The sequence below is a fragment of the Amblyomma mixtum genome, chromosome 4 (genome assembly GCF_055824585.1).
Source record: "Amblyomma mixtum isolate Tamu chromosome 4, ASM5582458v1, whole genome shotgun sequence".
Taxonomy (NCBI): domain Eukaryota; kingdom Metazoa; phylum Arthropoda; class Arachnida; order Ixodida; family Ixodidae; genus Amblyomma; species Amblyomma mixtum.
This window is the reverse complement of record NC_143015.1, coordinates 117,317,640-117,344,271: the sequence shown is the minus strand read 5'-3', so window position 1 is coordinate 117,344,271 and position 26,632 is coordinate 117,317,640. Positions and strand designations below refer to the sequence as shown.

General features: G+C 44.2%; 1 protein-coding gene across 1 annotated transcript; it reads left to right on the top strand.

The window, feature by feature from the left end:
• The first annotated feature begins 200 nt into the window (after positions 1-200).
• Positions 201-21,133, top strand: LOC149348049 (uncharacterized). Its single transcript, XM_089541672.1, has 10 exons — positions 201-273; positions 3,537-3,583; positions 4,054-4,092; positions 4,779-4,817; positions 10,167-10,263; positions 13,769-13,902; positions 15,865-15,912; positions 16,922-16,957; positions 20,407-20,569; positions 20,985-21,133. Exons 1-10 carry the CDS (start codon positions 201-203, stop codon positions 21,131-21,133), a joined length of 825 nt encoding a protein of 274 aa, XP_089397798.1.
• Positions 21,134-26,632: the final 5,499 nt, after the last annotated feature.

Below are 26,632 nucleotides of genomic sequence, written 5' to 3'. Positions count from 1 at the left end.
AGACCTTGCATTTCAATGAATGCGCGAAGGCCTATATCGGCCTCTATATTAAAAAGAGCAATTTCTATGACGTCGTCAGTGTGTACTTCTACATGTATTTTCATTATAAAGAGCCTTACAATTTCTGGGCACTAGAACTGTGCACTGATTCTACCACTCGGGTCCCCGTCAATCCCGTCTGCTGGAAAATCAACACAGCCATGGTCTTCACCTATGCCTTCGTTTCTTTTCTGGTGGTAGCAGCCACTACTTCTGCAGCAGCGTCAGCGTCGAGTAAGTACATACACAAATTCATAGCCCCTTTCCTTTTTACTGCAGATATAATCATAAGACACCGCTTGCAATTAGTACATAGACAGGTTTTCTTTTTCGCTTCCTTTATATAGATCTTGCGAGGCCGTTATTGCCGAAGCCATCTCGGTATGCTAAGGCAAGGTGTAGCCCGATTCGAGAATATTTGTGGGCCTAGTTGCGCCTGGTTTGTTTTTTTATTTTATGGGGTTTAACTTCCCAAAGCGACTCAGGCTATGAGAGACGCCGTAGTGAGAGAGAGAGAAAAAACTTTATTTACACAGGAATTCGGGGCACGCCCCAGGGTCCCCGCACGAAGCGCTCCCGAAATTTCGACCACCTGGGGATCTTCAACGTGCACTGACATCGCACGGTACACGGGCCTCTAGAATTCCGCCTCCATCAAAATTCGACCACCGCGGCCGGGATCGAACCCGCGTCTTTCGGGTCAGCAGCCGAACACCATAACCACTGCGCCACCGCTGCGGCCTGTTTCGCCTAGAAAATGTTCCCAAAACGGCAGTATAAAACAACACTCTCCATAGACCGGTAAACTGAAGACGCCTCGTGTTCGTTCCAGTTTCTGCAGCTGAAAGAGCTTCACTTCTACGACACCAGTGCTATAACCCCGCGAAGCTTTCTCTTGAAGATGATGATGATGTCCCCAGGCTTAATGGCACATACCCACGGCAGGAGATTGGCTGCGGTTTCTCTTCGGAACTGCCGCTTTTTCTTTTCCTTTCTACCGTCAGAGAACCTTTCCATAGCTGAGTACTGTACGTCAGGTTTATGTGTAACTTCGGCTATACAGAATCAAAGACTTCACAACAGGATGAAGAGCTTAACTTTTGGCCACGCTAGTGACACTTTTGAAAAGAAAATTCAAGCGCACAAAACGAAGACAGCACTAGAGACGAAGGTAAGCACAGCGAGCGCGCGCAGTCGACTGTTTAACGTCTTTTCTGACGTACCCTCAAAAGTTTTAAAACCCGGAAAGTTTAAGCGGCGTCCATAGGTCCAAGACGGAGCTTTTAATTCAATTCTTTCTCGTCAGCGATTTCAAGGCATTGGCAATTCAAACACTGAGCCGGACATAGCGCACCAGGACGTCGCTGCTGTTTGAAATCTGCGACACTTTTAGCACACGGTTGAGCTAGACCAATGCAGTTTGTAAAATACATACAGCAGGAGCCAGCTTAAACAACGACCGGAGCAGACATTTTTCGTGTTTTTGCTCACACAGTTCTTGCAGCAAAACTTACTCGCACCAAAGAGATAAGTGCAACTTCAGGTTCAGCTACCAAGTGAGATGCCATAAAGTTTTCCGATTTCTATTACAACACTACAGGTCGCTTCCTGGAATTAGCATTCCAGCAATACATTTCAAAGGCTTATCTGCTCTATATTGAGTTATACCAAGGTTTTAGAGGAAGCTTTTTCGTACCATTCCTGTTCGTACTAAGTTCTTTAACACTCGGGGATCTCATCGTCATCATCACCATTAGTCTGACTACGCCCACGGCTGAGCAAGAGCGTCTCCCATGTCTCTCCAATTAAGCACGTCCTTTGCTATCTGCGGCCACCCCATCCCAGCAAATATCTCAATCTCATCCGCCCACTTAACTTTCTGACGCCTCCTGCAACGCTTGCCTTCTCTTGGAATCCACTCCGTTACCCTTAAGCACCGGCGGTTATCTTGCATTTGCATGCCCTGCCCAAGCTCCTTTCTTCCTCTTGATTTCGACTGGTATGTCATTAACCCGCGTTTGTTCCCTCACCCACTTTGCCCTTTTTCTGTCTCTTGACGTTACACCTGTCCTTTTCCTTTCCATAGCTCTGTGCGTTGTCCTTAATTTAAGCTGAACCACCTTCGTTAGCCTCCACGTTTCTGCCCCACATGTGAGTACCGGTTAGATACAGCTGTCGCGTACTTTCCTCTTGAGGGATATTGGTGAACTGCTATTCATGATGAGAGAACGTGCCAGATGCGCTCCACCCCATTCTTATTCTTCTAGTTATTTCCCTCTCTCGCATTAATATCGTACTCTACGGTAAAGAAGTTGTATCTTGTAAATAAATTTAAAAAATCCCCAGGTGACATACCAAACAAACATTCTGCAGAAGCTATCACGCCATTATAATGTTTTCAAATCTTGCAATTTCTCACAAATATTGACATTCATTTCGGCTACTGAAGAAAAATTCTGACAATATTTTGAGCAATTTCGTCAGAGGACACGTTTAGAAAAAGCAGAGCGGGAACATTACACGCCTGCAGGATTTGTCTCTACTTCTTAATTCCTCTGGCACCGCTGCTCGGCACACAGATCCCGAACGTCGTTATTATGGGAAAGTAAGTACAGGCATTTTACACGACACTTATATGCAATCAAGAACTAAGTTTTTTGTATTAATTGTACGAATAGCTTTGCTTGCTTTCACGTCTTCAAACGATAGACTGCGTAATCACCTTGCGCCCTATAGTCGAAAAAAAAAATATTACTTTGTTCTTAATTTTACCTTACTAATAGCAGTAGTACTTCACAATTCAGTGAAGAAATTCTTCTTTTGATGCTGAAACACCGAGAGCACATATGGCATAGAGTAACAGGATCAAATTGTTGAATTTGGATTTCATTGATCACTGGTTGTCAGCTATGCTGTGATGGGGCTACATGCTGATAAAATCGGACTAAAGGGACAAAACAAATCGTGCACTTCGATTGAGAGCAATATCGACCTGTGGTAAGAAATACAAGAGACTAGTGCAACCAGGTGCTACCAAGCATAAACCGAAGCGACTATCCCGACACACGTGATCGCGTAAAGGTTATGACCGGTACACTAAATAACCTGTTCCAGCCCGATTCAATTTTCTTAACAAATATTTCTAGTGTGCCTCTAATATGCGTTTTCACTTCAATTATGCCAAATATGCTTCAAACCTTTGTAATGATCATGTTGGCAATGTTCAAAGAATTGTGATGACCTGATTTTTTTTGTTAGCGCCTGCTTTTTTTTTTTGCAAATGCGGTCCTTTTGTTCAGTTTTCAAGAGAAGAGGGGGCAACTGATGAGACGGTGGGTAAAAAAAACAGGAAATAGAAGGTCTCAATGAGGACCCAGCTTTATATCTCACGGCCATTTCAGATTGGTGCGTAAGCTAAAGTTAAAATTTTCCCCACATCGGAATCAGCCTAATATTTTCGTAATTGAAGACCTTGTTACTTCACATTATCTTTGCAGCCTCCTGCACTAACATCACCATCAGCAATATACTCAACATCGGCAAGGTGAGTCTCAAGTTTTGCCCGTCAGCACATTGTTCTGGTCCGATAACAATAAAAAAAATTATAGCAATTAAAATTCCCGAAACTTTTATCGCTTGTTTACAAAGAGGGGTGCAAAAACTTCGCCAGGTTTGAGATGCATGATGCGGTATTACTGGAGTATACGTGGAAAAGAGCAAGTTGAAACCGAATCGTTGGAATAAAAACAGGAAGATAAATAAAACAATAACTTGCGACAAAAGCCAACATAAATTCAGGCTGACACTTTCAACACAAGCAGTAATAAGGTCAGAGGCGCGCTAACAGCAGCGTGATGTGTCCCTCCCTTCTATTTATAAACAAGAACGAAATTATACTCTACGAGTTATCAAAATAATACCTCATCTAGAGTTTCAATATTCTCTTTTTTCTGATTTTTCGGTGCACAAGGAAACAGCGCCGTATATATGGTTTTTATGCTTTTTCTCTTTCAGTGCGTCGGGAATTCTACAAACTTGTGCGGCAGTACAAGAGTAAGTTTTCTCCTTTTGAGGCACAATTTACAGAGCTGTCTTCATGTTTTTAAACTAACCGTTTTTTTTTTCTTCTTTCAAAGTGCTTACTTGTCACCCAGCCAGTCAGTCATTTAATTTTTTTTTTATGAACATTAAGGTTCTGAAGTAACGGGACAGCCCCCACTTCCCCAATTGAGATAGTGTATCGTTAATCGCCTTTCAGATAGTTTTGTGCTGCGATTTATAATTTATATGAGCAGCGCTAATTTACTTATAGCGCTTTTTAATCATTTTACTGGTAAAGAGCAGTTGCCGGAGAGGCAATAAACGAGTAAAAGTTATATGTCGTTATATGTTAGCTCTTGTACCGGTACTCCGCAGTATCGGCATTTTTGAAACTGCACTAATGCTGTTAGGCGAAGCTTGAGCGTAACAGGGCGGCCTGAAACCGTAGTCTTCAGGCCGCCCGTGCGATTCCTGTGGCCTCGACCAGCCTCGTTGGTGAATATGTGTGTCGCTTTACAGAATTCCTTTATAGCTGCCACATTAACTGGCGGCCCCGGTTGTACGGTTCCATTGGTAGAGAACGTGTTCTACTTAGGGATAGCAGTTATTTAGCGCATGCAAAGCTTTATATTGCGATAATTCAGATGATTTGGTGTTAGCTGGCAAGCTCAGTCGCCTGTCCTTGTTTATGACTGCAGGCAAGTGGAGCTACCCAAGGAATAATCAAGATCGCCAACGTGAGTTTTCTACGATTTCTGCCGTTCTTTTCAACCAGAATTTGCTCCTTGGCGTTCATGTCAGTCTCTAACACGGGTCTAATCGATAACTGAAAGACTTTTTCTTGTCTTACTGAATGTGACACTTTGTTCCTCAAAGCTGGTGGTTTCTTGAACTTTAAAGTAATTGTCATTGTAATTAGTTTTTTTCAGTGTCAGCAGCGGTCGCTGCCACTCCATCCGGCTGTCGATGACTTTCCGAGATTATAAGATTGCTCGCTCTGTGATATGAGAGAAGATATGAGATCGTATCTCATAGCCCCTGTCGCTTTGGCACGTTAAACCCCCATAAAACCTATAAGGTCGCACAGGTAAACTTCCACTAACGACAAAAACCTGTGAATTTGTCTGTTTGGTACTTCGTATTGAAATGGACAGCACAAACTCTAAAAACAAGTGCGCCGAAATACAGAGTGCGAAACAGACTGTTCGGAAAAACAGGTATCGTAAAAAAAATCTTAAATAAGCAAGCCTGAGATATAATAGAAGCCTCCTCTATTGCTAAAATGAAAGAAAACATTCGTGAGGACTCCATCCAATGCAGTCACTAAGGAAGAATCCTCTTACACGAAATCAAACCACCAGGACAACAATGAACACATTCCTCTCCATCCGTTCGCGTAACAGCTGGCAGAAGTCATTGCCCGTCCTCCCACCCTCCTCAGCCCTCTTTTATAATTAGAGCCTTTTCCCTGGTTGAAAAATACCCAGCTGCAACAAAGCGCTTCCTCTACGCAGTCCCTGTGCTTGTCCCGTTTTTCCTAAAAGTCAGCTCACCTCAGATCATAATGCGCTGCAGTCCTTCGTACCACACAGTAGCTTTCGTCACCTTCACAGATGATGAGGCAGAGGGCTCTAGTGATGAGAAGAATGTGTTTCATGCGACTATCTGTAGAATGAAGGCAATGTCTCGCTCCATTCGAAAGGCAGGCAGCTTTTCGGACAGAAATTGTTCTGGTGAGCCTGCATGTATTTCACGAAAGCCGAAAAGTCGAAAAGTTGGCAGCTTCTTTTCACGCACATCTGCACCAGCAATCTTTATAGTGGACACTGCATCGGTACCACCTCAAGTTATCAGGCCCTGCGACTGTTTATGTCCCACGCATCATCCTAATTTACCAGACACATTGTGATTGATAAAGTAAAACAAAACAGAGGAAAAAGAAGATTAGCACCAGCACCTGTTACTGACAACTTATAAAGCGGCCTGCGCACACCACAAACACAGAGCGCGTCAACCTGCAAAGGGCACTTGTTAAATACAAAGCAAAGACAAAGTCGTGCAAGGGAAATTGGTTGGTTTTCTGTACAACGACTGAAAGAACAAAACAAAATGCCGTTTCAGGAGAGACTAGTAAACGTAATGAGAAGAGGCGAGACACTTGTGCAGAAAGAACATTTACGCTCTGTGGAGGAAAAGTATTAGAATCCCTACGACAGGCTACGCCGGTAATAATATAGAAAAGAAAGTTACAGTGAACATAACAAAATCCACGACATGAAGAGTGCTACCTAGGGAGAAATATAGAATCATAAGAATTATTGCGCGAATAAAAAAGCCGTAAAGAGTGAAATCAGGAAGAAAACACTGCATAATAATTAAAAAAAACCAGTTCCATTCTTTTTCATGCTGATCAGAGTGCCTTAAATATCGAAAATATGGAAGTAGGCATGAACAAAGATAAGATACATGTATGACCAGTGGGAAGAGCCTGCAACACTATACAACCAGAATTCAAGATGAACATGACCAGCCTTCGGGAAGAACAAAATCTACCACTCAGAAGAACAGAACTATTGCATGAACCTTCACAAGAATCCTAAATAGCTCAGCTTAAAATATACAAGCGAAATAACTTGTATTGGTGAGGAAACACGTGTACAGTATATTAAAACTTTAAAAATAGGAAAATATTAAACAATTAGTTCAGTTCACCACGCAATGTGACTCTTTCCACCACCCTGACTCAAAGGGGATGCCAAAAAAATGCATCCATCCGTTCAGCAACGATAGAAAAAACAGCCGAAAGAATTTGGGGAAGGTAAAAAAATCCAGAAACTTGGCGACAGAACGGTATGACATTTCTTTACAAACGAAAAAAGTATCCTTTATACAAACTACAGACGGTACTCGACGACAAGGAACTGAGAAATAAAAGTTATGATGCTGGGATTGTAAAAGGCAATAAAATATTCTGCGGAAATGAATTGTAGTTGCATAAACAGAGATTTTTAGTGGTGCGTTTTTAAATGATGCTTATTGCCACGGGAGACTCAATTAAATCTTTTCCTTACTTCTACGCTGTATAAAAATAATTCAACTGGAAACGAGGCCTTTATGTTTAGCCTTCCAGGGCATCAGCGATCCCTGTGCAGCTGTAAATAGGGGACATCTATTGAACATACTCAGAGTGTTATGGATCACTGATGAGATAATACTTTCGCGAAGTTATGTTCTCGCTAACAGTGTCGTTCATGGTACCAACCTTGCCTCTAGATTCGCGGAAGCTGATATCATACGTCCATGACCTGCAGCCAGTCGTGACCTCAGTGGCTCTGCAGTGACCAATAGTCAACGAGCCAGAACAGACGAAAACAGATCACAAAATGATCTATGGAATTTAGCCTCCATCGAGAGATATAGACCGCGTTGTAACAAAAAATCTACGCATTTCCTTTAAAAACTGGCACCTGCCACCCTGGCAGGTGCCAGTTGATGGTTGATCGCGAGAGTTTGCTCACCCAATGAACGCTCCGGCCTATTGCAGCAGTGCCGCGTGTCTGGCACAACGTTGTCAGTGCTAAATCATGCAGACCACATCTCTCTCTCATCACCCCACGTACCTATAAGCGCAATTCAGGCGTCCACTGACCCAGGGAGCCAGTTATGCAAATTTCCATTTCTTGAAGTCACCGCAGTGTAAAACGTTTTCAACGCCGACGCCAATGAACAAAATGAACACCGATGGCCTATGGCTTCAGTGCCGCGTTTCTGCCACCACGTTACCAAATTCAATTCATGCAGCGCACATCTGTCACTACCGCCACGTTGCTTGAAGCACAATTGAGGTGTCTACTGTTCCAAGAGGGCAGTTATGTGCCTTTCCTCTGCTTTCCAAGCTGCCGCTCCATTGGTTTCGTAACTTAAAGCGCGACTAAGCTGTCCACTGTCCCAGAGGGCCAATTATGCGCCTTTCCTTTGCTTTCGAAGCTCAAGGTCATTTGAAGGTCAAATTTGCATGGTCCGCGATTGAAGCCTAAGGTCCCGTAGTCAAGTTCTCGCTTCGAAACAGAGCACCTTTAAGATAGAATTCCTATTAAAGCTAGCTTACAAGTGCCCCCACCACCGGCCAGTTTCTCTAGTAAACTTGACTGATATCAAGTTGCATTTAGGTACAATCCCTGAGGCTATGGTACAGTCTTATTGTCTTCCTAATTTGAATCACGGAGTCCGTCTCAACTTGAACGTGAAAACTTAAAATTGAGCAAAGGGGAACAAAATGTTGGCTTTCAAATGAAATTTTCTCCACGAAGAATGCTTCTTCCACTGCCATGCAAACAAACCAAGCCAGAAAGAGCCATAAATTTATTCCGTCCATGATAAGATATAACTAAAATAATGTACGTTGGAAAGGACTCTGTGCCCGCTAGTGACAACAGTAAGCGAAATCAGCGCTTTGACCTTTAGTGTGTCAAGTAATACTGATGCCGGAAGATTCCTGAAGTTGTTGTTTTTGCCTTATTGACATGGCACATACCCACGACGGGGGATAGACCGAGGTTCAGTGAGGACAGTCAAAAGAAGTGGGTAAATTGGTGCCACGCTAATGCTTTGGTATGTATTGGGTTTAACATCCCAAAGCAACCCAGGCATGAGAGACGCCGTAGTGAAGGGCTCCGGAAATTTCGACCACCTGGGGTTCTTGAACGTGCACTGACATCGCACAGTACACGGGCCTCTAGAATTTCGCCTCCATCGAAATTCGACCGTCGAGGAAGGGATCGACCCGCGTCTTTTGGGTCAGCAGCCGAGTGCCATAACCGCTAACCTACCGCGGCGGCTAATAGTTCTGCTTTTAGTAAGAAATCAGAATAATTGAACAGGAAAAACAACAATAAGGAAAAATAAACAGCAGAGAATATTAGATAATTCAATACGGGAAAATTGCTGAAAGATCTTTTTTAAATTCAGAAATCCTAGACACCATTAGCAAGGGAATCTGCCGGTAGCTATTATGTAATTGTGGTGGTACTCGTAAACTGGATGCAATGCAAAACCTTTGGCGCCAGCAAAGAAGGAGAGAAGGGAACCGACAAAGTGAGTCCCAAGCTTCTAATGAGAATTTCTAGATGCGACCTTCTCTGATGTGAAACCCTCTGGTAAGGCAGTAGCAAAGTGCTCCAGTGTGTCCACGCCTCCACAAGCCGCGCAAAGGTTTGTGGGACTGAACACGCATCTGCATAAGTAAAGATTTAAGTGGAGGATCCTGCACCGCATGAGAGTCATCGCTACTTCCCACGTCGAGGATCCATCTTGCGATTTTCTTTTTTAAAATACTAATTTCTCGATCCCGAACATTCACTGTGGTGGCCATGAACGCGCGTAGAGCTTCACTGCACATTTCAGTGTTATCCTGCACTATAAGAATCTCTGTGAAGTCGTACTTAGTCTCCGTTGAAAGATCGTGTTTTCTTGGCCGGGGGCAGAATTAGGTTAACGCGTAAAAACAGAGCCTTGACACCTTCTGTGTTTCTAAAACTTATTTTGCAAGTTAAGCGGTCGCTTAAGGTATTTTTGATGAGCTTGTATATTTCGCTTAGATCACGCTCTTAAGCAACGTTACTGCTAAAGATGCAAAAGGTGATCGTAAGGGCTAATTTCCTTCTCCACCTAACTGCCCGCGGTTAACAATTATCCAAACTGCACCGTTAAATGCGGCGGAAAAGAAGTGCGTGAGTCGTTTCACCAAGCAAGTTGTGATCTACATTTTTTTTATAAACACAAGTTTCTCACGCTGAAGTTAACAGGGGCAATAACGTTGATATGTTCGTTACCGAAGGTTCACAAGTCTACATCCAACTATTCAAATTTCCGTTTATACCATTTTTTTTTTATCGTACGCCACCACAAGGAAAGCCTTGCGGCTTGGGTTATTTTCTACACCGGAAACGTCATTTCGTATATCCGTAAAACTGAACATGAGATCCTCCTTTGTAACCTCAATCTTTACCATCGTTTCTATCCAGGAAGTAGAGCGATTGATGATGGAGTTCTGCGGAGGAAAAACCGCGGCGACATTCTTTTTGCAGTGCGTCATTCAGGGAGTCTACCAGAATCAACCGCCTCTAGGAATCGTCAGCGCCCTGTCGCCCCTGCTGCTCATAATCGGGAACCGCGGCATTCGAAGTGAGCATACTGCAACTTCTGAATTTTATCCCGGTATTAAGCAGACGCTTTGCATCCGAAGGGCCAACTTTTTTGTTTATAGGAGCAGCGAAGCAACGCCATACAAGCACAAGCCAGAACACACTGCTCTCTTTCACAATCTTATTTATTTATTAATCTGCTTTTTATTTAATTATTTCAAATACCTTACATACCTTACATACAATACCTTACCTTACATAAATATTCGTGAAACTTAACTGCTGATGCTTGGGAGATAGCGGAACACTTTAACAAGTATTTCCAGAGCATTTTTTTTTTTCAAAACCTGAACAATACGAACTTCAGTATTTAATCTGTACAGAATCTCAAAGTATTACAGTAAATCGTGAAGGAATCGTAGCCATGTTTCTAGAACCTGACGATAGCAAATCAGCAGGACCGGATAAAATACCAAATGTTTTTCTAAACCGTTATGCAGAACAGATATCGGCATTTCTGATTAACCTTTTCCAGTTATCGCTAGATTCAGGTGAAATACAAGCACTATGGCACACGGAACGTGTTGTCCCAGTTTACAAAAAAGGTGAACCCTTATCAGTCGCGAATTATCGACCAATCTCGATCACAAGTACGTGCTGTAAAATGCTCTAACACATTGTAGCATCATATATTCGGCAACACTTAGACGGAAACAAGGTATTATCTGAATTCCAACATAGTTTTCGAAAAGGGCTATCCACTGTCACATAACTGCTATCGACTGTGCATGAACTCGGATGTGTGTTAGACGGGAACGGTCAACTCGACGTGCTGTACCTAGACTTCTCTAGAGCTTTTGACCTGGTTTCACATGCAAAACTGTTGTTTAAACTGGAATGTGTTGGTATTCCTCAAGGTATTGTCCTTCGGATCAAGGCCTACCTTAGTGATAGGAAACAATACGTCACCATTAGGAACTGTTCTTCTCGGAAGTTAGATGTTACTTCTGGTGTGCCTCAGGGAAGTGTCTTGGGCCCGCTCCTTTTTTTAGTTTTCATCAATGACCTGTTACATGTTATTCCTGCGCAGGTTTCTGCCCAATTATTTGCCGGCGACTGTGTTGTGTTTAAAAAAATTACGTCCACAAAGGGTCAAGAAATATTACAGGATACTTTAGAAGCTATTTCCCACTGGTGTACAAATTGGGATATGCAGTTAAAAAAACGGTAAAAACGGTACTTAACACGGAACAAGCAAATATACCCGTGTTCCTTTACATATCAGTTTAACAACAATAATATCTTAGAGGTGGACTCATATAAATACTTAGGGGTTACGTTTACAAATAAATTAACTTGACCAAAACACATATCAGAAACTTCTGCTGCTGCACTTTGCAAACTGTGGTTTCTTACGCGAAAACTTAGGAATGCTCCTGCCAGTACTAAGCGTCTTGCCTATAACAACTGCGTAAGAGCTAAACTTCAGTATGCGTCGGTTGAATGGGACCCCCATAATAAAAAAGATATCATACAACTCGAGCGTGTGCAAAGAAAAGCTGTGCGATTTATATTTGGTAAATATAGAAGACGCGATTCACCATCTACGCTTATGAAACAACACAACGTTCAGACCCTAGAATCCCGAAGGAAGGTTAGTCGCCTCATCATTTATTTATTTATTTATTTAGAACATACTGCAGGCCTACAGTAGGCCCAAGCAGGAGGAGCGAATACTTAATATATGAAAAAAAAAGAACAGGTTTAGCAAAATTGAAAAATGTTAAATACAAGTTGTAACACAAGATACAGCAATAAATACAAGGCTCAGATGCAAAATACAAAAAGTAAACGTAGAAATAAATGGCTCTCAAATTAAATGCAGTGAAGAAAACATAGAGTCAAAAGAATCAGCTCTGGTTAAGAGATCTGGCGGATCATGCTTCATCACTGCCTGAAAGGAAAAATAAAAAAGTTCCCTAATTGCGTCAAAGCTCATTGTACGAGAAGAACCAGACATAAGCAGGAACACTCACTGGCACCAATTTTCGCCCGCACAAACACATTTAAAAATAATTACTTCCCTAGAACTGTATCCGAATGGAATGCATTACCTTCTCATATTTTTCTGTCCAGCAATTTTGTAGCAGAGTTGGAACGTCATCTCTTTATTTCATGAGTTTGGTTTGTTTTGTGTTGCGGTGCCTGTCTATATCTTCAATTTTGATTGATTGTCTTACTTATTATTTTTTCTCGATACATGTGCTTGTCATTTCGTGTATTGCAAAATGTTTGAATGTGCCCCTCTTGCTAGGACCATGCATGGTCCGCAGTATTTCAAATAAATAAAAATAAATAAAATATGTATCTACGATCTTTCGACACTCAGGTCATTTTGCAAAGCCGTTTCCTTTTACATAATTCTATCTTTTATTCTCTGAGCTAAAGCTCACGAATTAAAAAAACAACGTTTCAGAGGATTATAAGGTTTCAAATTTTCTCCTAATGCTTAAATCCCACCGACTTCTTTCAATCAAAGGTGCTGGCTGCTATAGGAGCAATGAAGTGGCCTACGGCTTGAATATGAATCCGATCGAATTCTTTGTAGCTTACAGTTGTTTGGTAAAGACTTCGGGGATTCTCTTGCAACTGATGAACACTGGAAAGATGAATTTGAAAATAATCCTTAAACAAACTACAACGATTCGCAGAATTCGATAAAAGACGTTTCACAGGGAACACCGCTACGCGCCATTTAATGATGGTTGGTTGGTTTATGGGGTTTAACGTCCCAAATAGACTCAGGCTATGAGAGACACCGCCATTTAATGAGAATAGCAAGCAAATGCCCGAAGCATTGTTAGGCCATAACATAAGAGTAGCGTAAAACCAGGACGACGGACAAAAGGAGAGAGAACACACACCCACAAACTGTAGCGGCAATCAAGGATACGCTCACACATGGGTTTTAGAAGATTGTAGAAAGATGCCCGAAGAACTAGAAATATGATTCACCAGGGTAGAAATTTGGGCAAGTCCGTAATGATCCATAACATCAGATCATTGCCCAAATTTCTACCCTGGTGAAATATATTTCTAGTTCTTCGGGCATCTTTCTACATATCTTCTAAAACCCATGTGTGAGCGTATCCCTCATTGCCGCTACAGTTTGTGGGTGTGTGTTCTCTCCCCTTTTGTCCGTCGTCCTGGTTTTGCGCTACTCTTATGTTATGGATCATTACCGACTTGCCCAAATTTATACCCTGGTGAAGCAATGTTAGGCACGTGGTTCCCATATAGCTCAATATTCTGAGAGAACGTTTCAATGTTATCGGTTTTTCTTGATGGGGCGTCTTTAGCAGCATCAACATAATTGTTGTTATTTTTGTTGTCCTCATAATTGTTGCTGCCGTTCAGATGTAACATTCTCATCAAATTAGGTGACGCAAGCTCAGTTTGTGTCTAATTTCATGCTTCCGTATTTGCACCGGCCATAAAAGAAGCATAAATATTCGCACACTAATATGGTAATGCTAATTTTCCAGCCGGTATCAACAGTGGGGCGCTGGAAAACTACCAGCTCTGCAATTCAAGCGGCTGCCTTAGTTTCCCCGTCAAGAACGACTCGTGCCTTGGGTCGATCAACATTGGGCTGCCTGGCATGGAAAATTTTGGCTCGGTAAAAACCGTTCTTCAGCAATACGTTCGCGCTACTAAGATTAGAATGCAATTAGATACGTCTCACTGCTTCCGTCTAGTGACAAGTCCTCATTGTTATGATCATCATTCAGGTTACGTCAGGTTTGATCAAGAATAAGCTGCCTTCTGGGTAAAAAATTGCGTGGATACTTTGGCAACCAAAGTGTTGAAAGGCGAAAGCCGAGGACACTATGCCGTGACGGCTTCCGGTGGATGTGACGTCACACCGTTCCCGTGGCTATATCAATACCCAAATTGTACATCTTTCGGGGATCTTAACTGTTAATTACTCTTAAATACACATTTCTCTATCTAATTTGACACAAATCCGACGTTTTTCCGACCATTCTGTGACAATTTTCACTATGCCGTGACGACATACGAATGATGTGACGTCCTACCGTTCCCGTGGCTATACCGGCGTCCGCGCTATTTCGACGGAATTTCAACATTTTTGCCTATAATTAATTAACTTATTAACCTACAGTTATCAAACTCTACTTCAAGGTTCATTTTTTCCTCCTCTATCTGAAGCAACCATTGCTTTTCTTCAATCCTTTTAGTTCCTGAGTTAAACGTGTGTGACACCCTTTGTTAACGGATGACAGTAGAGCCATTAAAGGATTTCGCCTTAAAACATTGACTCGGTAAAACTTCTCGTACGCCCTCGCCAAGCCCCAGATTTCGCTTACGCACGTCAATTTATTTGCTCACTAATTACTTCTGCATCAATAATAAAGTTGCTCCGGATGGATCAACTAAGAAAAACTTCGAGGGGACCGGGAGGCTGGTTAATTGTCTTAAGTAGTTTGGTTTGGTTTATTGGGGTTTAACGTCCCAAAGCGACTTAGGCTATGAGAGACGCCGTAGTGAAGGGCTCCTGAAATTTCGACCACCTGGGGTTCTTTAACGTGCACTGACATCGCACAGCACACGGGCCTCTAGAATTTCGCTTTCAAGAAATTCAGCCGCCGCGGCCGGGATCGAACCCGCGTCTTTCGGGTCAGCAGCCGAGTGCCGTAACTACTCATCCACCGCGGCGGGTGTCTTAAGTAGTGAGTTGGTTAACTAATTTCTGATATTTAACTTTTTCAGTCACATCTAGGCAAATGGATGCAATTACAGATTTCTAGCCGGTCGCTAGTAATAGCCGTGTCGGTTTTTCGTGTTTTGAAAAAGCGATTATGCTCGGCGCTGTGGCTAGACAACATTTGGCTACATCGTGCCAAAATAAATGCGTTTTCGAAAAATATGCAGTTAAAGCCACCTTTTCAGTGCATGCAACTAGTCAAAAAAAAAAAGCTTAATTTTGTCGAGCCGCAGGGCCAAGAGTAATCGCGTTTTTGAAATTCTAAAAACCGATATGGCTATTACTAACGACCAGCTACAAATCTCCAACTGCAATTAGGTGCCTGACTCTAGTAGTTGAAAAGTTAATCGTCAAAAATTAGTTAACCGGATTGCTAAAGACAATTTACCGGTTTTCTGCGGTTCACCAATGCTGGTAATACTCTGCTGCAAAAGCCACGTTTTTACCTCAAAAAAGCTATTTTTGAGAATTACCTAAAATCTTCCCTGCAACACTTGGTATACGACCGCACCTACCAGTCTGCTCATTGAACGACCGTCGAACGCTTTCGAATCAAGCACGCGCCATGAGCAGCAATCGCAATCAATCGCAATCGACACAGCTTTGAAGACACTCGATTCTTCGAACTTAGCAATTTAGCGAGCACGCCACAACTCTTTGCTATCTCCTTCACGTCCGCCCATTTAGGGGGAATGCCTTCTCGATCAAGTGAACACTTTCATTTGACCTGCCTTCGCGCTTTCTCAGGGAAACATTTTTCGCGCAGACGCAACCAAAGCCTCTTGTAGCTACGTTTGCATAACCAAACCATTCTACTTTGATAACATGTATCGCATTCTGTGACCACTCCAGTGCGCAGGAAATTCGGCTATGATGTGTACTGCTGGATCATCTACCACTGTAAGTTGTTTATCTGTTATTTTGGTATGATCTGTTATTTTGACTCAAACAGTCGCACTGCGCTGCCTAGATTTTTCGCACCACTGGAATGGAGAACAAAATTACTTTACAGATCCATAGTAAACCAAACCATTATAATAAATAATAATAAAGAAAAAAAGAAGGTTCCGACCACATGACTGAGGATTTAATTTTACTGGCAAAAAATTTAACAATGCTGCATTCCACTGGACAAGCAGTCCATGGGACAAGCCTCTGAAGTGCTGTGCTTCAAGGTTTGACGTTTCATTTCCTGGTCACCAGCTTTCAGGGGATCGAGCTTTCTCTCAGTGATCGTTAGATTTCGTTTATTGCGGTTTAACGTCCCAGAGCAATTCAGGCTATGAGAGACGCCGTAGTGAAGGGCTCCGGAAATTTCGACCACCTGGGGTTCTTTAACGTGCACTGATATCGCACAATACACGAGCCTCTAGAATTTCGCCTTCATCGAAATTCCACCGCCGCGGCCGGGATCGAACCCGCCTCAGTGATTGCTACTAAATCGGAATGATTGGCAAACGACAGAACATCTAAACAGAAATAAAAAAATGTAAACAAAATTGAAAACAGGTCATCTGTACTTGCGGAACAATCATGAGCGACCTTGCACTGACATTTGCGTTCATGAATTCCGCGACGCACAGCAGTATAAATGAAAGCGTCATTTCACCGTGAAAAATCACAGCGATGTCTAGGCGGCAATACTAGTAACTTCACTGGAGTCTTGGGCAGTTTCACTCGCACTTGATAACATCTTCCAACGCACGACGCAGATCTTAAGAAGTTAAAAGCACCTCAACGAGTGCTTCTCCTTGGCTGCGTCTTTTTTTTTACAGTGCTACTGGATAAAGGCAATTTATTAGAGTTCTCAAGCTAAGAGTGCGTACGATTAGCTGCGCTCCTCATTAAATACATTAGCAACAAATAGTTACCCACCTTCTTGCTCTTCATTCTGTGTTCCCTCTTCCAGACCAACATGGTTCAGTCCACAGTGCAGTCCATAGTTGTGAGTATACAGCACTGTTCCGACACCACCTGGTGGTATTCAAGATCCCGCTTACAATTTAATGGGGTTTTTTTGTCTCACGCTCTTGTAAATTTTAAAACTTCTTAGAAAAGGTACCGATTGTGAAAACTACAGCTTCCAAGTTTCGCTCCCAACTTACGATAATTAGGTCAGCCACAGTGGTACATTTTCACGAAAGTGAACGAACACATTAAACATTAATCATCGAACATTCACCGACAAAGACCAAGTAAGGTACACTAAACGGGAAACTCTACACGTTAAGCATTAAATATTGAAGCAAACCTCGGGACAACTTTATTCAATTACCTTTCTCTACCCAAACCGGGAAGCACTGTTTGCGTTGTTTTTTTTTTATTGCGAAAGCAATACTACGCCAGGTGTCGCCTCTTCATGGTACCGCAGCCTACCTTTCACGGTCGGTGGTCGGTCATGTGACTACTGACGTCATAGCAGTGGGAGAGATGGGGCACCAAGTCAGCTCTTCAGCGCGCCGCAGCTAGAACTTCGCGGCCGGTCGGTCACCCGCGAACGGCGGCAAGCGATTGACGTCATACAAGTTGCAAGAGCTTGCAGTCCTTGCTGCGGTGATGGATGTGTGTCGCAACGTGCGGCATGACGGCAACCACAGACATCCAGGCGCTATCGGGTGTAGAGAAAAGTAGCTCCTGCTCGCCGGTTCTTCGGTATAGCTGTGGAAGACTTCGGACGCGAGTGGAGATTCTTGTTGTGTTACCGTTTAACCTGATGGAGGCTATGGATATCGAAGATGCTACAAGTTACACCACTTGCGTTCGCAATTACCTAGGCTTAACCAAAGCTAAGCCCCAGCAATTTTTTTAAATGAGTGGCGGTGCATCATAGCATCCGTGGCTATAATTCGGTGTCGACGCACGCAGCCAACTTGCGAAATCGGCCGCTGATGGGGCTCTTGTATTTCGTTGTTTTGGTTTCAGACCGCAGCTCTTAGGTGCCCGTTTCTGCGTTTCGCGGCGTCGCCATCGCCGTTGTCGGTTGTGACCAGCATTGGACACCCTTTAAGCTGTGAAAGCAATGGAGCGGGAGCTTGCAAAGGAGAAAGGGTAGAACGAGCGAGCGCGCGTCGGCTGTGGCCGCTACACCACCGCTCCTACGCCAGACGTCTCGTTGCAGTCGAGTGAGTGAGACGCATGGCTCAGAAGCGGCCCAGTGATTCCGAGCCATGCGGTTCGGGGAAGCGGCAGTGGGTTGACCACAAGGTTTTCGCCAAGCACACTTTAGAATTTCCAAAGTGATTTCGGTGTTTTTTTGAGGAAAGGAAATGCCCAGTATCTGTCTCATACATCTCGGTGAACACCTGAACCAGAGTGAAGGCGCATAACTGTCCTCTTGGAACAGTAGACACCTCATTCGTGGTTTAAGCTACGTGGCGGTAGTGAGAGATGTGCGCTGCATACTTTGGCATTCACAACGTTGTGCCAGAAACTCTGCCACCTTCCAGGGAGGGTGGGGACTTTAATGTTAATATCAAGACAAGCGGGAATTTCTTACCACTTATGCGGGATAAGATCCCGTTGCTCTCGCTCGTAACGGCTCCCACAGCTGTGACAACTTCCCGAAATGCTTGCACAGACCTCGTCTTTGAGAACCACGCATTGGTGCAGCAAGTCGAGCATATATTCATCTATTTCTCCGTCCACAGAGCTTCCTTCATGACCAAGGGCCATAAGCCGGCTGTTTGAAGTAGTGATGGGGTCAATACTTTCCGGGAGCTCCGGGACGCGCACCTTACAAACCAGTACACGCGCTTGTCGCTAACGGAGTCGGGTCGCCGCCTTCTTGCTCGACTCCGTATCCAACACACCCCTCCAATGGAACGCAGGTTTCACACCCCAGAACTGTGGAGACGTGCCATCCACGTGCGGCCTCTTCCAGCAAACATGTCACATGAAGACCATAATGGTCGGTGCCTGGCACGAGCGGAAGCGCTAGCCCGACACTATGGCAACAAAACAGGTGTATACTACGTAGACGCCTCCGGCCCTCAACACGGGGGGTGGTACACGGCCGCGGTAGTTCACAACAGCAAAACAGTTAACGGCCTTACTTTCAGAGCCCGCAGTGCAACACAAGCCGAAGAGGTCGCGATTGCTCTCGCGGCCTCACATTCCGATTCAAAATACATAATCACCGACTCGTGAGGGACCTGTCGGAACGTCGAACAAGGCTGCACTCCCTTCCTAGCCTATCGAATATACCAAAATTGGATACGGGATAGGAACCCCGCACACCGTTACCTTCTATGGGCCCCTGCTCATCAGGGGTTGGCAGTAAACTAGGCAGCAGACGTAGCCGCCCGCACGCTCTCACCCCGGGCTGTTTTCTCCTCCCCACCTGATCAGGAACCCGATTTTAATCCGGTCTATACGTTCAAAGATATCACTACCTACTATCAAGATAGCCATCGCCTTTACCCTAGCCCATGTAAAGGCCTCAAGAAGGTGGATGAGCGGCTCCTTCTCCGCCTCTTCATAAAATACATTGCTGTGCCCGGCAGCACTAAAACATTTGGACCCCTCCTTTAGCGGCAACTGCCCGCACTATAGTTCGGTGTCTTCGGACACCTATCACATGGTGTGGGCCTGCCCCTCCAACCCGGCCATTCCCCACCTCCCCAACCCAACCCGGGAGGACTGGGAGGCGACCCTGCTCGGCTGCCACGGCTTACAGGCACAACAAGCCTTAGTTGGACGCGCCCGCGCGGCGGCCATCGCCACTGGGGTCCCAAACTAGGGACCTCCACCTGGTTTTTGTAAGGATTGGCCCCTTACAGGCTAATCCAAACATACCTCCTGTCCCTTATGAATGAATATTTTCACCATCACCACCACCACCTTCATGACAATCAAGAACTGTTAGTGGAGTGTTTCTTGAAGAAGGAAAATGTCTGTAAAATAACTACTTGTCTGTAATTGTACACATACATGTCTTGATCGAATTGTTTGCCTCAATATATCGAAAAGCTGAAACAGCTGATGTGCTGCGCTCAAATTTCGCATTAGTAAGTAACGTAATCGTCAGCAATTTTTGATTAGCTAATAAAAGCTCTATTTTCAAATGGAGTGGTTTCTTTGTGATTGGAATATCGTAGCCTATCGATTGAAACCAGCTTCAGTGCTTCCTCAGTGTTCCTTTAAGCACTGGTCACGATACATAAAGACTACTGGACACTTCCATAGATCTATTGGGAAGGATCGGCATGAGTGGTCAGCGTAAAATATTTGAGCCTGTTAACACACGTCTCAGTGGAGCGTGCTTCTTACATGTAAAATTAAGACGGTTATGCACCACGTAGGTTGACGTTTCACCTCCTTTTTAACTGCCGAATAACTCTGCTGACTGCTCTGGACGACCTTCAATCATCGTGTCCTGGATTTCTTTGCCTACAGTGCATCCTGAGTCAACTTCCTGCGGACCAGTTCCACATTGTTGTTGGCGGCATCGTCTGCCAACTGGTCACGGCCATTAACCAGGCCATAGAGGGGAACTTGGCTCTCCAGGCGACTTTTGGCTTCTTCAGAAAAACCATAACTTTCGTGCTTGGCGTCCCGTGTGAGTGTGACGCATACTTTGGTCTGAGAGAAAGAGGGTCGTAACCTGCCATATTTTCCTGATTACACCTCACAGGAACCAAATTTAGCTGAGATTGAAACCGTTTTTCTTCCACAGTGTGCACTACTTGTCCGATTCTCTGCATGCAAAGTGCTGATTCATGGATGTGTCCCATGCAATCGACAATACAGCATTCCACGCAAACCTAGTTCACTAAATGTATTGAACGTGAATGCTGTCTAGGTTATCGGTGGCTTGAATATATAATTCTTGCCCACTGTAAAACCTTCAGTTAATGTGAGTAACTCATTGTTCACTTTATCGAATTTAACAAAGCTTAACACGCGATCTCTCAAGAATAGCTACTTCTGTTTCAATGGTACTTGATGTCGCTTTCACCTTGCCTCACTTCCAGGCCCCTTAAGTGCCCAAGAAGAGGGTCACGAGTCCTCAGAGCGGCAAGCGGCGTTGGCATCGCACTTTCGGCGCAACTCGACGCTTGTGGACACTTCCGAAAGAATGAACAAAGCAGGTTTCATTGATGTAATTGCAACACGTACTTGACATTTATGTTTCAATGTTTTACTCATTACACGACGGGTGGTACAACCGCTGTGTTGACGCGTATTCCGACGGCTTATATGTTCCAATCTATTCACTTCGGTCACTTAGCGGCTGTGACATTCGCCTGCTACGCCCAAGGCCGTGCGTAAGATACCAACCGCAGTGGCTGCATCTCGACGGAGGTGAAAAGCAAAAGCGCTCCATGTACTGGTACTGTGATGCTCGTTTAAGAACCCAAAGTTTCTCGGGAAGGTACAGCTGCAGGCCTCTTGTGGCTCATAACAGACACAGAAAACCGGAGAAGATGCAGGAAAGAGGCTGTGGACAGCACAAAACGGTTGTTGAACTTTTTGCTGGGCTAGTTGGTCCATTCTGACATACGTGAAACAGCGCGAAAGAAGAAGCCCGAAGGTGCAACGAAGAAGAGAAAGGAAAAAGCGCTGAAGATGCATCTCCACTTTTTTCCTGTCCATTCTTCGTTTCGCCTTCGGGCTGCTTATTTCGCGCTGTTTCACATATGTCAGAACGGTTGTTGAAGCTGTTCGGCAGCACTTTACTACAGAATGCCGCATAGTCCCCAATGTTTCTTTGCGACATCGATACCTATCAATCAATCAAATAATTCATGCTGCACCTATTTGTACATATTGGCTGACTGTAACGAAATGTTAAGGGCATGTGTTGCGTTGTTCTTCAAATGATTGCATTTATGGTTAGACAGAGAGGAGGCACCCTTGAAAGGGGCTCTGTAAGGGCCTCTCAAAAAAGTGACGATATAGCTGATATATTAAACGGCGCCGCTTCACGAATATGTTCCAGCAAAAAATTGGAATTAGTTAGTTAAAAGCTGAGTTACGTGTAGGAAAAATTTCATTATCAGCGTTTCCGCTCCTTTTCCTCTACTCTGGGCAATGTTTGCACGCTCAACGGTCGGGTCTATTCCACCGGCTGCTTTCGCTTGGTCCACTGCTGGCTGCCGATAAACGCGGAATTTCTCTGAGGAGGGAAGGGGGGGGGGGGGGGGGGGAGGAGTTTCCTGATCCGGTCGAGCGACGCGCTCTCTGGCCGCGTCTGTGGTAGCTGAGTGACGTCTGAGGGAATCTAACCAATAGCCATCTCTTAGCCGAAACACGCGGATGCGTGACACACAGAAGAGCGAGAGTTTCAATAAGTCGCCGAAAAGGGCTCACCAAGTTTCAGGCTTTGCATGTTCTGTATTGTGTGTAAATATGAATAATTTGGTCACGTGTTCGTTGCAACTCAATGTAGTCATTGGGCAAGTTTATGTACTCTCCTCGGAAGTTCTTTCAAGGGCCCCTTTATTGCGTCGGCGAAAGAGTACCCGTAAGTAGGGAGAGTCTGGTCACTTAAAACAGTTTTGAAAACCACTGAAACTGGCTGACGCCAAGGCCCTGTCTCTTTGCAACATGAGATGAGCTGAAGAGCGCGCAAACCTTAATGAAATATATACCAAGCGCTTTTCAATCTGATGTAAAAATTCTTATGGATCGACTCTGATTTAGGTACCGAGAAATCTCAACCACCAATGCTGAGAGAAGTCGCGTGTCGATTCGTTAACTGCAGCCATATTCCATTTTCCAGTCCCGGACTACTTGCAAGCAACTCTCGGCTTCCGCTCTGACATGAAACAACGTCCTGGTAAATTGACCTGCTTGCCAGGGGCTGCTTGCGGATTCGCCACTAGAGTTGTGCTACCCCTCCGTTATCTTAATAGGCCACCGTCATCTGCTAACAGAAAGTTGAAAGTTGAAAGTTGAAAGTTTATTGAGTAATACAATAAATGTTACAATTGTATACAGCGAGAGGTCCCATGGTACAAGACCGCGGGCGGGACCTCCCATGAAAATAAATTTCAATATGCAACATAATATAAAATACACAACACATTAATTAGCGACGAAACAGAATAAATATGGGCACATAATGTAATATTAGTTACTGAAATATTTAAATACAAACAATGTAATGCACGATAATGTAAAATAAAACACAGATGCCGAGATACATAGAATCAATAACATAACAAAAAAATCACAAATTAAGAAGGAAAAGCTTTAGTTTGACCTTGAATAAAGAAAGCGTATTAGTTTGTTTGACGTCTATGTTTAAAGAATTCCAAAATGATACGGATGAAAAATGAAGGCATTGTTTGCCGTAGTTAGTTCTGACCTTAGGTAGTAAAAAGTTATTAAGCATCGCAAAACGTGTGACGATGTTGCTCATGATCATGCCGAGAGAAAATATGCTTAGCGGGAGATAATGATGAAGAATCTTAAAGAATAGGATACCAAGGTTGTAAAAATAAAGGGCCGAGATAGGTAGAACGTTTAAATCTATGAACAAAATGCGGGAGGGTGACATTCGAGGGGTATTGGTTATGATGCGCATGGCTTGCTTTTGCAGTTTTATTAAAGGCCAGAGATGAATATGATAGGCGTTACCCCAAGATGAGATACCGTAGTTTAAGTGGCTGTGGATGAATGCGTAGTAAAGAGATAATAAAGTTTGGACGATGCAGGAGCGAACGTAGTTCTTTCGCAGTGACGCCTATGTTTATCTCCTGATTTACACGAGGTACTTAACCCTATCAGCAGAGGCAGGAATTATTCTTTCGTCTCGCGAACGGACCGTAGTGTGCCGAATGCAAACCGTATGCACAGCTCGAGGAGCCCCATCCGCCGCCATCATAGCCGAGCAGACTCCTGCGTGGTCACAGCCAACTAAGGCTTTGTCAAAGCACACGTGTCACTAGCCCTGGAAAAGCTGCATTGGCAATAAAGCTTGCTTACCACAACCACCACACGAACAACTTCCCTACCTCGGAAAGACAATCTATGTAAGCTTTAATCAGTCGGCACGTATATAATAGAGTGAACCGTATGGGAAACCTCACGTGTGAGGTCGTTGACCGATCGTTCGGTTCGCGGACCGCTCATTTTAGGTTGGCATGTGGGCATGCGGAGGAAGGGGATTTGTGCAGTGCGGTTCAAAAGCCTGCGGACTACGTGTTCCTCGAACTAAGCCGATAGCTCTGCTATTAGCCGGCGGCTGCCCTCACAAGAATTTCTTTAGATTTCTTTAGATAGTCTATAGAGTGCCCATAGACTTCTGTCTATAAAATCTATAGAGAGCCTATAGACCTCCTCCATGTTTGCAAACAAGCGAGGTGGCGCTGCAGTCGCTAGCGGGCTCGCGGTAGGCAAGAGACCAGGGAGTGGCATCGAGTTGAGGTGGTGGAGCGCCGGTTTTCAAGGTTTGTCGGCGCGTTTTGAGTTTCTGAGAATCATTGCAATGGTTGAGGCTTTCAACTTAGTATTTCTCGAAGTACACGGGCTCGCGTTGGCCATGTACGGCGTATTTTGCCACATTGTATTGTATTATGGCTAGAACGCGTTTCTGCCGTTGGTTTCTACCCTAGGCATTGAATAAAGTAATGTTTTTGACACTCTGCACTAGCAAGAATGATTTTACATCCGGACAGTGGTGAGGGAAGTACTGGGGTTTTTTCGGCATAGCCGACGTGCGCTCACCGTCTGATGACACACGTGTCGCGCAGTGCGAAAAGGGGGGACAGCGTCGATCGTGTCGCGATCTCATCTGTCTCGCGTAACCGCTGTTTTTAGCCGTCAGATAAAGCACCAGCCAGGGCGACTTCTCCCCTCCTTAAACTGTCGATTTGGTTAGAATGAAAAGTTTGGGTTCCTGATATTATATTCCTTCCTAGCCCTGGGTCTTCTGTTTGGTTACGAAAAATTATAGCAAAATATTCAGCAGAAATTCATGAAATTACGGTTTTTAGACCTGTGGTCGTCCAAAATTGTGAGGTAATGAGTTTTCTGATGGTCCTGGCTCGTCGCGAATTCTGCGGGTTTCCGACGACGGAGTACCACAATGGTAGCATCACTACGAAGAACAGGGATCAGAGGTTTCGTTGATTTCAGTGCCGCATTTCTTTGACCAAAGCGAAAGCGAAGAGGCCATAACCGAGGGAATACACTTAAAGGTTTGTTTTGTGATCTACCACATTTTCTGATTGGCATCTCTCACCCCTTCGTAAATCTGTAACGAATGGAAATAGAATGATTGTATTTGTCGCGAACGATTCCAGAGACGTTGAGGAATGCAATAAATCTCTCGATTTTTTTCCTACAGGAGCAGTAGTATGCTAGTTATTTTTATAAGAAAGGTACTGAGAATCTAAAAATAGAAGTAATACCGCCAGCATAGAGAAGAGGCTTTTGGGAACATGCTGGCATAAAAAATTTCCGCACTTTCTACTTAAGTATTAAAGACTCAGGGTGACTACACGAGGGTGTTAATTATAATTATCCATGAAATTTACCGGGTATAGCTGAAAATAAAACACATTACTGAAATTATCAGAGCAATTTCATATTTGCACCAAATTTGGTTACACATCTCATGCATCAATAAAAAAACACTTTTCATTGCCTCATCCCCTGTCAATCTCGCTACGTGCCTCTGTTGGTAGCCCGCCTGCGGTTGCTTCTTTCCAAACAGGCTTCGCGATCATGTGCTACTGCATGAAGCAGCTTATGACATGCATGATGCAATGAAAAGCATATGGCTTTTATCACACTTAGAGTACGCTGTTTGAAGCATGCCGCTTTCCGCGCAAGATTTTCACAACTTACCAGACTTCTTTCGACTAGAATCAAATAATTATATCAGTCATGTTAAGAAATAGTTTGAAGTATGTATTAAATGCCCTAAAACGCGCCATTATGCGTTCGTATAGCTTCTACACACGTTAAAACATGCTGTGCTATCAACAAAATAACGCTTTCCATGGTGGAGACTGACCCTGCCGGCGCCCGTGCACATCAGCTCAGGGCGATAAATACGTGCGCAGCTACATACATGTTTTTTCTTTTCCTTGCGCAATTTCAAGCGGACCATGCTGTTCAGGTGAACCAGCGCAGCAATTTCCCTGCTATGAAGTACGTTGACTGGCAGCGCCGGTCGACACCCAGACTTCGCGCTTTTACTACCGCGGCCCATTTCCTAATGCGGTATTTATATGCGAGAAACCTATTAAGGCTAATCTAATTTTCCGTTTTATGATACTACGCGGATCCAACAGCGACGAAGCTGGTCAGTACATGCTGCTTCTGCAGTGCGCAGCCACGATGCAGCCGCCGGTAGCTGCGGCAGCTGCGGTAGGCACGGGCAGGCGGAACCTGTTTTGCCTACCACGCGAAAGTCGCTACTGCCATCAGCGCCACCGCATCTCCGTGACGTCGCCGGGTGAAGGAGGTCTATAGACCAATCCTAGAGAATGGTCAACCGGCAATATAAAGTCTAAAGACTGTCATAGACAAATCCTGGAGAATGGTCAACAGGCAATACAAATCCTTAGACCTTTGTTTGTAGAGTGCCTATAGACTACAGACAGACAAGAATAAATACCTATAAGAAGACAAAAGAGTCTATAAGAGGTCTATAGACTGTCGATAG

Excerpts from the sequence above, each read along its gene's own strand:
- LOC149348049 (XM_089541672.1), top strand. The coding sequence starts at position 201 with ATGGTCTTCACCTATGCCTTCGTTTCTTTTCTGGTGGTAGCAGCCACT. Across the intron at positions 274-3,536 it reads TGCAGCAGCGTCAGCGTCGA|CCTCCTGCACTAACATCACC; the intron begins GTAAGTACATAC and ends TTATCTTTGCAG. Across the intron at positions 4,093-4,778 it reads ACTTGTGCGGCAGTACAAGA|GCAAGTGGAGCTACCCAAGG; the intron begins GTAAGTTTTCTC and ends TTATGACTGCAG.